Raw genomic sequence first — 18545 nt, forward strand, 5'->3', positions numbered from 1 at the left:
ACATCAGTGTGGTGTGGTGGTGGCCATGAGCAGGCGCAGGCAGCGCACTTGTTAACGACAAAAGTATGAGGTGTGCCATGCACATTCCACAGTGCCCTTCCACATGTTATTGTGTTTATCCCACATTTCCATCACTTACTTATGTTTTTGTGTCTCATTTTGTTTTGTTTGACTGACTGGAATGTCGGTTTGGGTGTGGAATTTGACAGTTCCTTCATTCATTGCCTCCATATCGCACACTGTAGGTACAACTCACACACTTTTGAGTTTGTGGGTTATATTTTTAGGTCCTCGCGTAGTAGGCGTTTCACGTAGTGTGAAGACGCGTAGTAGGCGTGCCTACTGTACTTTACTCAATGTTCATTATACGTATAAATGTAATAGTAAGAGAGAAGAAACCAAAAAGCTATACTATACAAAATAGTTTTATTTATTTGGGTGGTGTAAATCCAGGGGTGGTGCACTCCGAGGCAGGTGCACCGGCGCACGTTATGGTGCTACTGGGTGTGCTAGGCCCAGAAGTGTTCCTCAGAACACAAACCAAGTGCACCAGGGCATGAGGGGCAATATTTTCTCAACCCCTTCACTTTGCCCTGTCTGTGACACACTCTGCATTATGGTCTTTTCCTGGTCTCAGTGTCAGGTATTGCACCAATCCGTGCACTTCATCCTGCTCAGCTTTCTTCTTGCTTGCCTCTATACTTGCTGTCTTCCTGGGTGGCACCACTGCTGCTGAAGGACACATGGCTGAGGTGCCAGCAGCAATAATAGCTACATATTATATTCTATATGATATAGATCAAAGCATGTACTATATAGAAAAAAATAAACGAGTTATTGTGGCTGTGCGAAATGAATAAGTCCTTAGCATATATTCATGCTTTCTTACAGTGCCATTAAAGGTGGCATGACATCACTGCATGGATGCCATAAGCAACAATATGAGTGCTCACCAATACATACCGAACTGACTTTCAGAAAGGCTCCATACACCCTATTATAACCATATGTTGTATGCATGTATGACATCGGCTCCACAGCAGACATTGTCATGTGATACGCAAATATACAAAAGTTCAGAAATCTGGTAATGAAGGGGCGCCACTATAAAAAAAAATTGCCTGCGCTATGACGGGCTTGGGCCAACCACCAGGCCCCTGAAGAAAGCTTACCGGCACTAGAAGTAGACTTAAAAAAGAAAAAAAAAGTTTGAAGTGACTTTAATTTGCATCTGTGGTCTTGGTTCACATATTTAATGCAGAACAATACCCTGAATCTGTCACTGCAAAATTTTGTCGATCAGGAATTATTATTATTATTTTTATTTATTTATTTATTGAATTTTTTTTTACAATTTTTTTTTATCGGCTCCATTCTTCTTTTTTTACTTGCCCATATGATACTTATTACCCTCCCAATAAACTTCCCTGTTAATTTTTTCAATGACCTTCCATTTATTTGAAAAAAAATAAATAGTAATAGTTGTTTTTTCACAATGTCCAAAAAATATGGCCATTTTAAAAATTTCAACAAAATGTTTTATTCCCTGATATTTAAATTTTTTGAGTTTTCAGTTGTTATTAAAATTACACTAAAACTAGGAGTAGATGCATCTTGTAATTTTTATATGTACTTTTGAGAAAAATGCAACTTAAGTTTTCTTTCCATTTTCAAGTCATATCACAACCAAGTAGTTACATTGCTGCAAATCTGTTATTATGATTTATTTCTGGTTCATTAACCCCCTAATTGTCACCAGGTTTGCTTAAAAATTCCTTTGTTTTTTGGTACTATAGTCGATTCACCCAAGTCTGAGGTGTGCATTATTGTGTGCTAGCAACCTGTGTCAAACATAGTGTCTAATTGCATGTATAATATATGATAGCCTACGCATAGGAAACAGTTATTATCAGTTATATGCAGGCAACAAAAGCAAATATCGTCAGTTATAGTCGATTTTGAGTTTGAAATTATTAGTACTGTTGCAAGCAGTTGTTTTGTAAATATAAAGCCTGCTAATTTTCACAGTAGTAGACAGTGTCAAGGCTGTTTATTAATTAAAATCAGCGATCTTGTCAATGAACAAAACAGCTGTGTACGACTACTACTAATTTTTAACTAAAAATCAACCGTAATTAGCAGTATTTGTTATTCTGCTTGCATATTATCGATAATGGCAACTGTTTCCATTGCACAGGCTATCATACATTATCCACGAAATCGGACATGTTATGTGACAGCAGGTTGCCAGTGCACGATAATGCACACCTCAGACTTGGGTGAACTGACTATAGCATCTTCCTTCCTCTTTTTCTTGGGGTTGCTTGGTGTTATCCTTTGTTTCTCTCGGTTTCAAGACTTTTTTCATGTATTCATTGCTCCCAAACATCTTTGTTAGCAAATGACACTTCAATGCACTTAGCACACATAAAGCCAAGTGGGCAAGACTCACAAAGGCACCAGTATGATTGCCAGATTCACAAGAATGCATTGGTATTTGTTTTTTTGTCATGTTCATTGAAAATACACCCAATATTGATTCATCCCAAATGCACTTTAGCCAGTGTGCCACACCCAACCACTAGGTATTTCAATAACCATGAGCTATGGGCCTTTAAATTTGTTATAATTAAAAATCTGCCATTGGATGTCTTTAGTCCAGACAAGTGTTCCCAGAGCAAAAAATTCAAATTCAGAGTTTTTATTTTCATATTATTTCATAGCAAACTCTTCCCTTGAAGTAATGTAGGAATAACAATTATATATTTATGGTAGAGAAACATCAGTTGGTTATGTAAGCATGCACTGAAATGGATGATGTGTATCTTATAGGGAAATAATTTATTATTGTCAGAGAAGCATCTTTTTCATATGACATTAGTCCAGGATGGGGTGCATGATTACTGTGCTGTATCACAATACATTTTCAGGTGAGTAAACCAAACCTGAGGAGACTGAGAGAGGCTATGGAAGCTGGTACTGTCCACTAAAGGGGTTGCAGTTCACCAAAAACTGGTAAGGGATGACTGAGGGTGTTGAAGCAGCTACTCAGTCTTTGTGTGCAAAGTTACCATTCTTTTTTATTTTATTCATAAGCTCCTTTTAGAGAGTAATATTGGTTGAGTTGATGAATAAATCTTCCCACTCCAAATGGCTGTGACTGTTGAATACTCAAAGAAAAAATAATGCACCTGCTTGGTTGCTGGTTGATAACAGGATGAAACTTTGTTTTAGCTGAAAATGAATAGAAATTTTTTTGGAGGGAAGTCATTCATCATTTACTGTGATATCTCTGTATTTTTTTAAATTTACCAGATGAAACTAATATCTAGTCCAAAGTTTAATTTATTCAATAACTACAATATTTTTTTTAACCAGGTGAAGTTCATGATCCTTTGTCTATTTAAGTTTGGAGGGGTGTTTGTAGTTAACTTTAGATTTACCTTCATTTACTTGTGGTGGACTCAAAGGTTTAGTGCTTACACCTTTTTTTTTTACAGTATTTACACTGTTCATCACAATAGTCTTTTCAAAGATTTTGTTCAGTTTCATCCATGACACTTATGTATTATAAAATGTTAGTAATGTGTTATATAGCAGCTGTACAATTACAGAAAATATTGTATTAATTACCTGTATAGAATGATAAGTTTTTAAAAGCTTCTGTGGATATTTTTATATATAAGAATATATACTTAACTTAGCTTTATGGAGAAATGTTAGGAGTTCTTTCATGAGGAGAACTGAGAACTATCCCTAAGTGTTTATTTTGTCACTTCCTTCATCTTTTCTTCCCACAGCCACTGTTATACTCTCTACCCTAACTGTATAGCTTTTGTAAAATCAGTGGTCTTACACATATACACTGTCAAATTCATCCAGTCACTTGAAGTATCCTCTCATTGTTTAAAACAACATACTATCATCTGTATATAGACTTGCCATCAAGGACTGCTCCAGATCTCTCATTTTCATCCTTGCACTGAAATCTCCTAATCTGGCTTTCATTTCTCATACAAACTCTATGTAAAAATTGAAAGGCCATGCTTTCAACTTGTACCCATGTCAACACTAAAACTCACTCTTCCCATTCACTTGCACAGAAGTACTCACATCCTTGAAACAATGTTGGGTCCCTGCAAGGAGATGCACTCTCATGCCATATATTTTGATATAAAGGTATTAATCAACACATACAGTGGGATAAGCTAGAATGAACATATTGATTCCAGAACATCATTCCTTATTGCATTTGTTTGATATGGTGTATAATGAAATACATGTGTTAATGGGTAATCAGTTCCAGGCCTGCAGCCAAGACCAAAGTTACCCAATAAGTAAAGATATCTCACTTCCTACCTTACTAACTACTTTTTTGTTATTATGTGTTTTCTACAAAACTTGAAACCTCTTGAAAGCCACAGGAAATAGCATAAGGTCAAAATAAGTGAGAAAATATCAATGAAAAGTGCAAACCCACATAGCCTTGGGCAGTGATTTAGCCAAAAATGTCCCAAAGCTTACCACAGCTGAAATCTAGAAGGATTGCTCGTGCTCTTTCCTAAAAGGGAACTTTGCCCCTCTTATATATATATATATATATATATATATATATATATATATATATATATATATATATATATATATATATATATATATATATATATATATATATATATATCCTCCTGTGGGAGGGCACAGCCCCCTTCAAGCCCTTTGTGCTTGCATATGTCATGGCTTTACGATACCATGCTGCCTGCAGCCGTGCAAGATTGTAGTTGCATTTCACTGCTATTTTCACACTTGTTTTGGTCCCTTCACTGTTTTCTATGGTTTACCAAGATGTTTGAAGGTTAGGGGATATATAACAACAGAAGTAAATCTTCTGAGCTGCTCTCTCTCTCTTTTTTTTTTTTTTCCAGATTGTTGATTTAGCCAAATCATACTCAATATTGCCTCATTTTTTTCCCATTCTCACTTGGTATTGATTTTTGAATTTAAAGACATCATATTTTGCTAACTCATGGCTAAAGCTATATTGCACAATTATTGCATGAAAATAAGTATTTTCATTGCTTAAGGTGAAATTGTGCAGATCCATAACTGCATCACCGAACCTGAGAAATATCTGAAAACAAGACTGCCGCATCATGGGATTGAGGCTGATATTCGAACATGTTCATTGTAGCATTTTTATTTGTTGCATCTCAATTTTATAAGAAAAAACATTTTTTGTATCAAAATTTGTTGTAACATCTGTTCATTGTTGCTTATCCCACTGAAATTTCTACTAAAAAATTGGTCTGTGTAGGCTTGCCTACTTCAAAGCAGCAATACATGCAGACAATTTTAAAATATTATATCCCTTTTTGAGTGCCATAAAAGATAATTATGGTTGTATAGATTTATAATATGTTTTAAACTATGTTGTTATTTTGTAGTTTTAGGAGAGTAATGTGGTAAATGTCCTTGTGGATTAGATTAATGTAAAAATAACCCACTTTTTTTGTTATAAAGAACTATTTTAGGACAAAATATTTATTAGAATATGTTGAAGTTAATTCCTTGATATGTAGGAGTTAGGTGTGGGAGTTTGTTTGTCTACACTGCATAATAATATTTGACATGTGCCTCACTCCTAACCACCCTCAACAGCTACAACCCTCTGCCACAAGAGGTAAATAATAGAGGCAGTCCTAATGTTTAAGTCAAGGCATAGCTGAAGGTATGTTATGGTAACTGTAACTTGAGACTTTCAATGATGTTCATATATTAAGAAGTTATATATTTTTATGTTTTATTGTATTTAACTGTGCAAGGCAGCCTAGTTTTGTATTTTGTTAAATGAAAACTTTTTAATAGTATTTTGTTAATAAATTATCATTGTTGAATTATGGTAATTTTTCCTGGCATTTTTTTTTTCATTGTGCACAGGTGAAAAGTTAAGCTGTTCATTCATTCCCTCAGCAAAAATTAATCAAACACTGGAAGTATTATTGATATTCATCAGAAATATTTGGTGAAAACTAAAAGGCATATTCATATTCAAGGCATGTTACATAAATTTATTACTAAATATTGAAGTGGTGGTAACATGCTGTAATTGTGATAAGGTAGCATGATGGAGAATATTTTAGAGCCACAGTCTGGCATCCCAGACTGATTTGTGGAATCACATCCTTGTACTAACATGAAGGATTCAGTACTGGTCACACTTAGAATTTGAAGTCCTTATATTTCTTGGCAGGTTTGCTTTGGTCTTGTTGTTGCTTTCGTCTCTTGTTACGTTGTTTTGCTGCATGCTCTGCCACCATGTCGGAAAAGTCTTCTTCCTCACCCTTTTGCTGCTCTCTCAGTGTGGCCTCATAACGGGCAGCCATGGCATCAGTGTCCACAAGGTCCAACTCTGAGGGATCCAAAGCTACTTCCACACCCTGAGGGGCTGTTCTGCTGGTCCCAGTACTGGTTGCTGATGCTGCAGCACTGATGTCATAGGTGTGTGTGGAGCCCATCATTGCGCGGCCCATGGTCTCTGTCCGTTTCTCTGGTAGGATAGTGTATAGTGCAGGTGTATCTCCACCTTCCATTTCTGTCTCCATGCGCTTCTTCCTGAGCTCAATCATATCTGGAGTCTCTAAGCCAGCAGGAAGAGAGCTGATACCTGATGGAGTAACCAGACCAGTCTCTCCAGGAGTCACCAGGCCACTCACATCTTCATCTGACTCTTCCTCACTTTCCTCCTCCGATTCCTCCTCACTCTCACTTTCCAATTCTCCCCACAAGGTCCTTTCCACTTCCTCTTCTGTCAGGGGTGTGTCGAAGTCCTTCCCTTGAGTGCCAAACACATCTCCATAGATTGGCTTGCCCATGTTGTCAACAGGAGGCTTGCCCCAGCCACCAGCATGATACCCAAAGCTGCAGCCCTCAGGTATGGGAGCATTGAGTCCTGGAATCTTGAGGTTGGGGTAGGAGGGTGGGGGCCCATAACGCTGCATGGCAATGAGCCATGGTGGTGGCACCTTGTGGGCATTGGCACCAACAGGCATGCCAAGAGCAATCCTCAAGTCGTCACTCATCTCTCCTGGCTTCTTGTCCTTCATTTTAGTTTCAAATTCTTTACCCTCATAGTAAAGATCCCCATGGATTGTCATCTTCGGCTTGGTCTGCCACTTAAAAAAAGCATCGTGCAGCTTCTGATAATCAATGTCAATCTTGCCCATCTTGGGCCGTACTTTGTCCCTCATTTTGGCTTTGAGAGTCTTCTGATCTTCCTTCTCCTGCAGTGCAGCACGCATCTCCATGATCCCAGTACGCTTAATAAAGTCTGGCAGTTCAAAGGGTGGTTTTTCAATACCTCTCTTGCCCTGAAGATACTTTCTCTTGAAACACCAGTGGCGGGGTACAGGCACAGTGTTACGAGTGGCTTTGAGGTGCACCAGCAGCTTTGGGTCCTTGGCAGTAACATCATGCATTTCTACCACATCTGGTCGACTCACTGTCTGCTTTAACTCAGCAATACTCATCCGTTTCAGCAACTTTAACTTCCTCTTAGAGAGCTTTGGCTTGTCACTATCATCCTTTTTCAAGTCATCATCATCATCATCATCATCAAGGGGAATTCCAGGGATTTTAGAGCCAAGTTTTTTGAGGTCCAGAAGTGGTATTTCTGCCTTAGGAACCACCTTCTCCTCCTCGGGCTTGGGTTCTGGCTCAGCAATACGGAAAGTCTCAAAAATCTTGGTAAAGTGGCGGTAGTTTGGATCAGTAATGTCCAGGTCAATGGTGTCCTGGATGTACTCAATTTCTACACCTCCCATACCGTCTTCACCATCACCCTTATCAAAGTCCTTTTCCTTCTCCTTATCCTTCTTTTCTTGGTCCTCCTCGAAGCGGTGGCGACCTCTCCTCTTCTTCTTCTTCTTTTTCTTCTTCTCCTGCTTAGTCTTCTGTGTTGGCTCTTCTGTTGGTTCCTCCTCCTCTTCCTCATAGGCTGGGGGGACAAAGGCTGGCTGGGGCTTGGCTGGAGGAGTTGTGGTACGCACTGGTGCAGCTGGTTTGACCAGTTCGTCAATTCTAGCTAGACCTTCCCTCTCTACTTTTTCCACATCCTCAGGGTTCACACCAACCTGAGGAAAGGGAAGAAAGTTGTGGTATTCCATGAAGCATGAAAAGCAGACATATGCATGCAAAACCGAACCCCACATCACCCTTAAGGGTTTAGGCCCACTTATCACCTACCTTGACACATAACACTACATCCCCAAACCCCCACCCTTCCACTCCTCATCATTACTCATTGTACTGTATCCTCCATTTTTATACTTTGTAGATATCAGTCTCAAGGCTACCAAGCAATGAATAAGCCATTTATTATTATTACACACACACACTCATGCATGTATGCTCACACACGCCGACCACAGAAGCGAGAGGACATGAACAGACGAAGAGGAGAACAACAATCTATTTGTCAGTCATAAGGGCCCGAGCAACAGCTAAGTTATTTGAGTCCCGTCTCCTAGGAGTTTAGAAATTGAGAGGAATATGAGAGTGAGAAGCGATAAGTATAACGGGGAGGAGAAGGAGAGGAAGGAGGCTGGATGGAAGGTAAACAAAGATTCAAGATGGCAGAGTCTCCTAATCGACGGGAAGAGGACTCAGGGAAGAGTTTCGAGGGCTTCACGCCAAAATCAACAATGGAACCTCTACAGTGGAAAAGGATAAACAGAGTGGAGCAGGACTGACAAAATAGTGATAGAAATGAGGAAGTTGAGAGCGGAGTTTGGGGAAGTGATTCAGGCACTGACCAATGTAAAAAAGAGACATGAGGAGACAGAAAATGGTGGAAAATTTGAGAAAAAATAATTAAATTGACTAAGGATCAGTTGGAAAGACAAAAAGAAATAGTGCAACTGAAGATTAAAAATTAAAAAAAAAGAAAGACAATGAGATACAAATTTTGAAAATGGAAAGAGAGATTAGTGTGATGGGGACAAACAAAGACATGGAGAAGAAGATGGAAGAAATGATAAAAAGAGAGGTAGCAAAGAAGATAGGAAATAATCAGCAGAGTGTGGGTGTAAAGGTAGAGGAAAAGATTTAGGATGTGGTCAATGATGAATTGAAGGAGTGGAGAAGTGAAAGAAGACAAGGAAAAATGAGCTTTAGGGAAATTCTAGAACAACAGCATCAGGAACAGAGGCAAGACATAGAAAAAGAAATAGTGAATGTATTAAAAAATAGAGAAACAATGGTGAGGGACATAGCAGAAAAGAAAACGTGTGTTGTAGTGTTTGGTGTCAAGGAAGAAAAAAAAAAACAGCGAAGGCTCAGGGAGAGTTACGAGAGGAGTAAGGTGGAAAGTATATTGAGAAATATGAATACTGAAGAGTAGGAAAAAATAGAGGAAGAATTAGATGAAATAACTAGACTGGGAAGATACAAGGAAGGAAAAAACAGACCATTAAAGATAAAATTAAGGTCCCAAATGGCAACAGAAACTATACTAAATAGATCATGAAAACTAAACAACTCTGAAGAATAAAAACAAATATAAGTCAGGAGAAATATGTCAGAGGATGAAAGAATGAAAGCTAAGGAAATGTTAAATGAAGTGAAAAGGAAAAATGATGAAAGATCAGATTTTTTTTTTGGAAAATGAAGAATGAAAAACTGAAGTGGTGGATAGGAGACGGAAGGAGGGAGTAAGAGTGTTGATAGAAAGAGGGGAAAAAAAGGGAAAAGGGAAGATAGGTTTAAAGAGTGCATACACAAACATAGATGGTCTTATATCAAAGAAAATTGAACTAACTGATTATTTAAGGGAGAGTGATCCAGATATTAGTCACCTCTCAATTAACACGAGTTTAAATAAAGCATTTTTGATTTAACACGAGTTGATAATTAATTAGATACGTTTAACAAGCAAGATATGTTCGATTAAACACGAGTTTCATCAGTGACGTCATCGATGAAACATTATTAATACATTGGTGGGTCACGGAAACAACAAAAACACACGCTCCCACTCTACTCAAATTTGCTCCTCACCCGCGCCAGCCACCGCCCCTCCCCGCCCCGTGGCCGACGTGGGTGAGGAACAAATTTAAACAAAATGAGAACGTGCGCCCTTGCTGTTTCCGTGACTCACTAATGTTTTTTTTTTTTTTTTTTTTTAAGGTTAGAGTAACAAAATCCCCAAAATAGGCAGACTCACAGTGTCCAGGAACGTAACCCCCCTATTACCATTGTTTCCTATGGGGAACTTATGTTAACGCGATTTTAAATAACGCAACATCTCCAGGAACATAACCCTCGCGTTAATCGAGAGGTGACTGTATATGTATAGTTGAAACAGAGCTTGTAAAAGAACTGGAACTTGTACGGAGGGAAAGAGCAAGTACTACATTTGGAAAAAAGATAGGAAAGAAGGAAAGGGAGGAGGATTGATGATAATGACAAAACAAAATTTGAAAGTAACTGAAGTGAGATATGGAAATGACAGTGCGGAGGTGATGGCTGTGCAGGTACTGGTAAAAGGTGGAGAGAAGAATAACATAATAACAGTCTATGTCCCCCATATAAGATATAACGCTATGCTGGAAAATACAATACGGGCACTGACAGGTGAAATAAAAAATATTAAAAAGGTAATATTAACAGGGGACTTACTTCAATTCCAAAGCAGTGAAATGGTAAGATTTTGTAACGGAGGGTGGTGAAAATACTTGGGGAAGTAAACTATTGAAGCTGGTAACAGATAACCTGATGACGCAGTGGGTGCAAGGAGAAACAAGGTTGAGGGGATGACAAACCATCAAGACTTGACCTAATTTTCACACAAAACGTGGAGTTGGATGAAGGAGTCAGTCATGAGTGCCCCTTAGGAAAGTGCGACCATGAACTATTGGAGATGAAAACTTTGGAAGGATGTGAATATCGAGAAGAGGCTTATAAAGAAGAAAGGCAGATTACGTTGGACTTCAGACTTTCTTCGGTGGGGTAGACTGGACTGATATGAAGAGGAGTACTAATATTCAAGAGAAATATGACACTTTTATGAATATTTATAACATGTTCCATTCTACACAGTAGAAATTAAAGGAGAGAAACATGGTTTGGATGGAGGTGTGAGACACCAAGAAGAAATATAAATAAGGCATGGAGGAATTTAAAGAAAAGACCACAATAGGGACAAATATAAAAAAAAACAAGAAATGATTGTGAAAATAAGGAGAGAGGAGGAAGCTGAATTTGAAAGAATAGTTTTTAAATGTAAAGAACCAAAAGTGTTTTATAAATTCGTAAACGGGAAGATAAAAAGAAATGAAATAGGTAAATACACACATAAATGGATGAACTATCTGGAGAGACAGAACAGACTGACGGAGGAGGAAGATCTAGTACAACGAACTTGATGTGCTTGTACTCACAAGTGAATCGAAAGTGATTAATATAGTACAGGTAACTCGATTTACGCGAGTATTGTGTACCTGAAGAGGTCACGTAAATCAAAAACAATGTAAATCAAACAAGAGGTAGCTTTCTATCGAAAAACAAATATTCACTTCATTCAGTGGAGAGAGAGAGAGAGAGAGAGAGAGAGAGAGAGAGAGAGAGAGAGAGAGAATATCCATATCACCGAGACATCCACTAAGGCACTCAGTCTCAGCCTCACTCATGTGAGGAAGAAATGAGGGACACCATGAGCGACTGGCTAGTATTGGTACCAGTAACGAGTAGTCTGGTACCAGTACCGAGCAATCTGGTACCAGTACCGTACTGTATAGCTGGTACCATTAGTACCGGTACTGGTACCAGTACCTGCCGACTCCTATTGTTGAGTAGCGTGGCAGCGTGGTGGGTACTGTATTGTTGTTCAAGTGGCGCGCGGGAAGAACTGAGCTCAGCTGTGTGGCTGCGGTGCCGTGTGAGTCCAGTTGCGTGAGACATCTGGTGGTCACTCCATAAAATATTGTGTATAAGTGAAAAAACGTGTAACTTAAACATTTCTTTGGATTTTGGACCCTGCGTTATTTCAAAAACGCGTAAACCAAACTCGCGTAAATCAAGAGTTACCTGTACAGGAAAAGGAAGGTTGGACTAATGGAATTTATTTAGACCTACAGAAAACATTCAAAAAGGTACCACATAAGAGACTGATGTGGAAGGTGAAGTGCACTGAAGGACTGGGAGGAAGAATCTTGAGATGGATGAATGACTTTTTGGAAAATAGGGAAATGAAGACAGTGATCAGGGATGTGAGGTCTTCGTGGGGGAAAGTGAAAAGTGGAGTCTCACAGGGGTCTCCGGTCATGTTTGCAATCTACATCAACGACATGGCAGAGGGAGTGAACAGCTATATGAGTTAGTTTGCTGATGATGCTAAGTTGCTGAGGAGGATTGGAAGTGAAGAGGAATGTAAAGCACTGCAACAGGACCTGGATAGGATACGGGGAATGGAGTCGTGGATGGGAAATGGAATTAATATCAGAAAGTGCAGTGTGATAGAGTTTGGAAAAAGTAAAGAGAATTATAGGTAATTATACTTTGGGATATAAGACCATTAATAAATCATCAATGGAATAGGACCTGGGAGTTACTGTATTGGATAATTTGTCGCCAGAGAAACACATAAACAGCACTGTAGGTAAGACATACACCTGGTGAGACATAAAAATTGCTTTTCAATATCTGGATGAGGAGATGAAAAAACTGATTGTAACCATAATACACTCAGCCCTCGATTTAATGGATTAAAAGGGGGGAAGGGTGGTCCGTTGCTTGACAAAGTCTGTTGCTTGAAAATACGGTTTTGACGTTTCTAAAGCCGGTGTCACACTGGAAAAATCTACCCAGCCTCCCTTCTAGCTTGGAACAATTTTTTTTTATGATCTGGGCGGCCAGGCGCATGTGTGCGAGTGGCCCCGGCCACGCGCCAGGCTTGAGCAGCTGACGGGCGGCTGATGATGGTGCTGGCAATGATGGGTGTTGGCGGCGTGACCCCCGCATCGACGCCGCCCAGGCGGTGCTTTCGTTGGGGCCCGTATGTGTGTGGCTGTGTTTATTGTGGGCCCGGGCTCCTCAATTTGCTAATTCTTGTTTTCCACTTGTTGTGCGAGACTTCTTTCTTTTCTTCCATCTCTTCTTTTTCAAAAAGAAGAGATGGAAGAAAGGAAAGGGGCCCCGTGCAACATGTGGAGGATGGGAATTTGCAAAGTGAAAAGCCCAAACCCATAATAAATACAGCCACACATGTGCGGGCCCCGATGGGGATGCCGTTCAGGTGCTGCCGATGCGGGGGCCTCGCCACCAACGCTCATCATCGCCATCACCGTCATCAGCCATCCGTCAGCTGTTCGGGGCCGGGCCTGGCGCATGGCCAGGGCTGTCTGCACGCATGCGCTTGGCAGCCCGGATGGGTGGCCAAGCGCAAGATGTCGACGGTTTTCAATTTTCCCCATTAGGCGGACACACACTGTACGATGCGTCCTGTCCAGCGGCCGAAAAGTGGGCGGAGCTAGAGGCCATAAGACAGTGTGTGTAATTTGTGCGGCGCAGCCTCACAACACAGCCCGATGGCCTCCTGTTGAGATTTTGTGGTCCGTTATATCCGAAATCCGTTAAATCGAGGGTCGAGTGTACGTCCAAGGTTGGAATACGCAGCAATAGTATGGTCGCCGAGTACAAAGTCTAATACAGCCAAACCTCGGTTTATGAGTGCCTTAGTTAACGAGTTTTGACTTACGAGCGAGAAGAAGAAAATAAAAAAAAACAAAAACAAAAAGTCTTACCTCAATACTACTAAGTAAACGTTGCGTGTCTTGCGCGTGTTGTCAGGTTTGGTGAAAACCATCCACTAGTTTGTTTAGGTATAAGCATTAAGTCACTTAATTTTCTTCCTGACTGATGTCATTTTATAATGAAGTAGCAGTAAGTTCTACTGTTATACATTGTTACTTTAGAAAAGAGTTGCCGTTGTTGGCGTTAAGGCAATCGCCACCTTGTCTACGTTTGCGGAGAGGTTTGCAGTTTAAGTGCCATTGCTGCACTAAAACTTCACTGGCCAGTGACCCAAAGCTGAATCTTGACCTTGCCAGATCCAGTGTGATTTTCAGGGACATTTTTTGGGGGAAAAAAAGTGCGTCTTAAAGCCGTCAAATACAGTAATTTCAATGGGGAAATTCATTTTGGGTTACGAGTGTTTTGGTGTACGAGCAAAATTCCGGTATGAATTAAACTTGTAAACCGAGGTATGACTATAAGGAAATTAGAAAGGATTCAGAGGGCATCAACAAAGCTGGTTCCAGGACTAAGAAACTTAACATACGAAGAGAGATTGAAGTAGCTGAACCTATTGACACTGGAACAGAGGAAGGAGAGAGATCTGATTACAGTATATAGGGTGCTGAGTGAGATGGAGAAAGGGGACAAAGAAGATCTAACAATGTGGGATACAAAAGAGTCAAGAGGTTATGGAAGGAAGATGAAAAAGGAAGCCTCTAGAAGAGACAAAGAAGAACAGCTTTCCACAAAGAGTGGTGGAGACCTGGAACGACCTGGAAAAAGATGTGGTCCACACAAAGACGATTCATGTATTTAAGGCCAAATTGGATTAAAGTAGATATAGAGACATATACCACAACCAACTGAGAGAGAGAGAGAGAGAGAGAGAGAGGGGGGGGACAGGCACCCTTCCCCCACCCCCACCCACACCCACTGTAAGAGATTACTTAATCATGGCATTCATACACACAAAGGACCTGGAGCATGATGACACGGAAAACTTGATGATAAAGAATAGTGAAAGAATAAGAACATACAGTGGCCTTGTGTCTAACACGGGAATTTGGTCAGAGATCACATCGCAGTGGCAGTATCGTAACCAATGAGGTTCATCCGATGTGCGTTGTTGCCGATGCGTAGAGCTCCCTTGATTTGGGGTATTGGGAAAAGAGCAATATAGCTACCCTGACTGGGAAGGTAGCCTACCCCATCCTCACCTTCACGCGGTATGCACCGTTAGTATACCCTGCGGGGTAGAACCAACGGGGAGGGGGGCAGCGACCATCAGCTGTTGTTTTTAATCCTTTTAGCCTGGACAAGGAGCAAGTCTCCATAATACTACATTGGACTGGCCACCCGTTGGTGGCCTTTAATACTTTTATCGAGTTTTTGAGGCAGGAGCAATGGCCAGGGGGCGGCAGGAGAGTAGGGAATGCTCGAGACTGGTGTCTATAAATGTGCATGGGGTAGGTGAAGAGGAAAAGAGGAGAGTGATGATTGAAAATTTTGTGAATGGAAGAGTGGATGTGTTGGGAGTGAGTGAAACACATATTTGAAGAACTGGTGTGAGTGATGGTAGAGAGGGTACGTGGGAGGGTGTGCCTGGGGGGGTTGTATGGACGGGGATGGATGAGAAGTAAAAAGGCAGAAGTAAGGAAGGATGTGCTATTGTGATGTCTGAAAGAGTGTGGAATGGTGTGACTGATTATGGCTGGAAGGGATCAAGAATTGTGTGGGTGAAAGGAAAAATAGGTTTAGTAATGTTTGGGTATGTAAATATATGCGCCAGTAAATGTGAAAGTAAAAAAGGACTGAGAGAAAGGGAAGCTTTTTTGGAGGAAGTGAATACATGTCTGAAGAGTTTTGAGAAACAAAGGAAACTTATTATGATGGGAGATGTGAATGCTGAAGTGGGTGATGAATGTGTGATGGATGTGGTGGGAAAATGGGGGATACTTGGAAAGAATGAAAATGGAGAGTGCCTGGTGGATGTCAGTGCTGAGAGGGAGCTGTTCCTAGCGAACACCTTCTTTCAGCACAAGAATATCCACCATTACACACGGAGGAGGGGAGAAAACTATGAGCAAAAAGGATTGATTGATTATGTGGCAGTAGATGGAAGGCTTAAAAAAAATATTTGTGATGCGAAGGTAGTAAGAAGAATGTTTGATGGTTCTGACCATCTTGCAGTGCTGGCAAAATTAAAGCTGAAAGAAAAGTGGGTGTTTGAAAAGAAAGGTGAAGTAAAAAAGGAAATACTGAAGATAGAAAAGTTACAGGAAAAAATAAATAAAAGATGAGTATAAACGTGAAATGGCAAAGGCCTTAAGTAAAAAATGGGAAAGTGTAAAAGATAGTACAGGTAACTCTCAATTTACGCGGCTATTGTGTCCTTGAAGAGGTCGTGTAAATCGAAAACAATGTAAATCAAACAAGAGGTAGGTTTCTATCGAAAAATAAATATTCATTCAGTGGAGAGAGAGAGAGAGAGAGAGAGAATGTCACCAAGATATCCACTCAGGCACTCAATCTCAGCCTCATTCGTGTGAGGAAGAAATGAGGGACACCATGAGCGACTGGCTAGTATTGGTACTGGTACCGAGCAGTCTGGTACCGGTACCGTACTGTATAGCTGGTACCGTTAGTACTGGTACTGGTACCGGTACCTGCGCACCCCTATTGTTGAGTAGCGTATAAGTGAAAAAAACGTGTAAATTAAACATTTATTTGGATTTTGGACCCTGCGTTATTTAAAAAACGCATAAACCAAACTCGCGTAAATCAAGTTACCTGTACAAATATTGAAAAAGTTTTAGGAACATTTAAGGAACTAATGTTAACTATAACAAAAAAAAGTGTTAGGGATGAAAGTGGTGAGAGATGGAAAAAGAAAAGGAAATTCATGGTAGACAGAAGAGATAAGGAGGATAGTAAAAGAGAAAAGGGAACTTTTTAAGAAAACTCAATAAAGTAATGTGGCTGAGCAAGTAAAAAGGGAAAGGAAAAAGAAATAGAGAGAATGCTAAATGAAATTAAAACAAGCAATAGAAGAAAGTAAGAAGAGAGTTGATGAAGACTTTGGAAAAAGACTAAGTGAAAAATGTAAAGGGAACAGGAATTCATATTGGAAAAAAGTAAAAAACGAAAGAAATGCAGAAAATATCTCCCCAAATAAAATAAATGAAGTTATGGATGAGAATGGTTAAAAGACGGGGAAGCTGTGAAAGAGAGTTGGAGAGAATATTTCAAAAAGTTAATGAATTTTGAGGATGGACATCCAGCAGCTAGAAGTATAACATACAAAGAAGTAAATCAGGCAATAAAAAGATTAAAAAATGGAAAGGCAGCAGGAATTGATGAAATCACAGCAGAAATGTTGAAGTGTGGAGGAGATGTAGTTGTTAAATGGATGGTCAAGCGAAAAAGCATGGGAGGGGGGGGGTGCCAGCAGACTGGACGAGCCATCATTGTCACAGTTTACAAGGGGAAGGGCAGGAGAGGGGAATGTGGGAGCTATAGAGGTATAAGTCTCTGAGTATACCTGGAAAGGTATATGGAAAAGTCATAATAGAGAGGGTGCAAAGACTTACAGAAGAGAAAATTAGTGAAGAGCAAGGAGGCTTCAGGAAGGAAAGGGGATGTGTGGATCAGATATTTTCCTTCAGGATGGTAGTAGAAAAAATAATAGCAAAAAGAAAAAAACTATACGCTGCCTTCATGGATTTGGAAAAAGCTTATGACAGAGTCGACTGGATTGCATTGTGGGATGTTTTAAAGATTTATGGTGTGGGAGGAAAACTACTTAGTGCAATAAAGTCTTTCTATGAGGATGCATCTGCATGTGTCAAAATTAGTGGAGAAACAAGTGAACATTTTGAGATAAAAGTGGGCTTAAGGCAAGGGTGCGTCATGTCACCATGGTTATTCAACATTTATATGGATGGTGTTATTAGAGAAATGAAGGGCAGAATTGGGGAAGTTGGAGTAAGAATGTTTGATGAGGGAAGGAAGTGGGTACTGAATTTGATACTGTTTGTGGATGACACAGTGCTCATTGCAGAAAATGAAAGTGACTTACAAAATTTGGTCAGTGTTTTTGATAGTGTCTGTAAAAGGAGAAAGCTGAAAGTAAATGTCAACAAAAGTAAAGTGATGGTTTGTGAGTGAAGTAGAAGTGAGGTTATAGATTTTGTATGCCCATATAGAGTGGGAATTAAATGTGAAAAAGAATGCAAAATAATTTTGAATGGCAAAGAAATGGAGGAGGTCAATGAGTTTAAGTACCTTGGATCAGTTATATGTAAGCATGGTGGTATGGAGGGAGAGATAAGAGAAAGGGCATTGCAAGGAAGAAGGGTGGTAGGGTCTTTGGGACGAATCATGAATGGCAGAAGTGTGAGCATGGAGGTAAAGAAGGATTTGAGAAATACAATAATAGTACCAACCCTCACATATGCAAGTGAAAAATGAGTCTGGAATGAAAGTCAGAGGTCTAGAGTGCAGGCAATGGAAATGAGTTATTTGAGGAGTGCTTGTGGTGTGAGTAGAATGGATGGAATGAGTAATGAAAGTGTGTACGAGTGTTTTGGAATGTGTCACGGGGGTAAAGGGAAGAAGTGTGGAGTGGTGGAAGAAGTGAAGCGACAAACTTTAAAGTGGTTTGGCCACATGGAGCGAATGGAGGAGAGTACGATGACCAGAAGGGTGTATGTGAGTGAGATAGAGGGAGGGAATGCTAGAGGACAACCTCCAGTGAAATG

At 40.0% G+C, this 18545-nt stretch overlaps 2 protein-coding genes across 2 annotated transcripts in view; one reads left to right on the forward strand and one right to left on the reverse strand.

Annotated features, from left to right (window-relative positions):
* LOC127007973 (DNA mismatch repair protein Mlh3-like) overlaps positions 1 to 4604 on the forward strand; it is an 81334-nt gene extending 76730 nt beyond the window's left edge. The window contains exon 10 of the mRNA XM_050879517.1: positions 2931 to 4604. Coding sequence (XP_050735474.1) covers positions 2931 to 2990 — 60 coding nt within the window. The 3' untranslated portion in view covers positions 2991 to 4604. The remainder of the gene's footprint in view (positions 1 to 2930) is intronic.
* A 1447-nt stretch (positions 4605 to 6051) lies between these two features.
* LOC127007619 (splicing factor 3B subunit 2-like) overlaps positions 6052 to 18545 on the reverse strand; it is a 40816-nt gene continuing 28322 nt past the window's right edge. Inside the window, exon 7 of the mRNA XM_050878761.1 lies at positions 6052 to 8126. Within this exon, the coding sequence (XP_050734718.1) occupies positions 6216 to 8126 (1911 nt within the window). The 3' untranslated portion in view covers positions 6052 to 6215. The remainder of the gene's footprint in view (positions 8127 to 18545) is intronic.

Source organism: Eriocheir sinensis, chromosome 36 (genome assembly GCF_024679095.1).
Source record: "Eriocheir sinensis breed Jianghai 21 chromosome 36, ASM2467909v1, whole genome shotgun sequence".
Taxonomy (NCBI): domain Eukaryota; kingdom Metazoa; phylum Arthropoda; class Malacostraca; order Decapoda; family Varunidae; genus Eriocheir; species Eriocheir sinensis.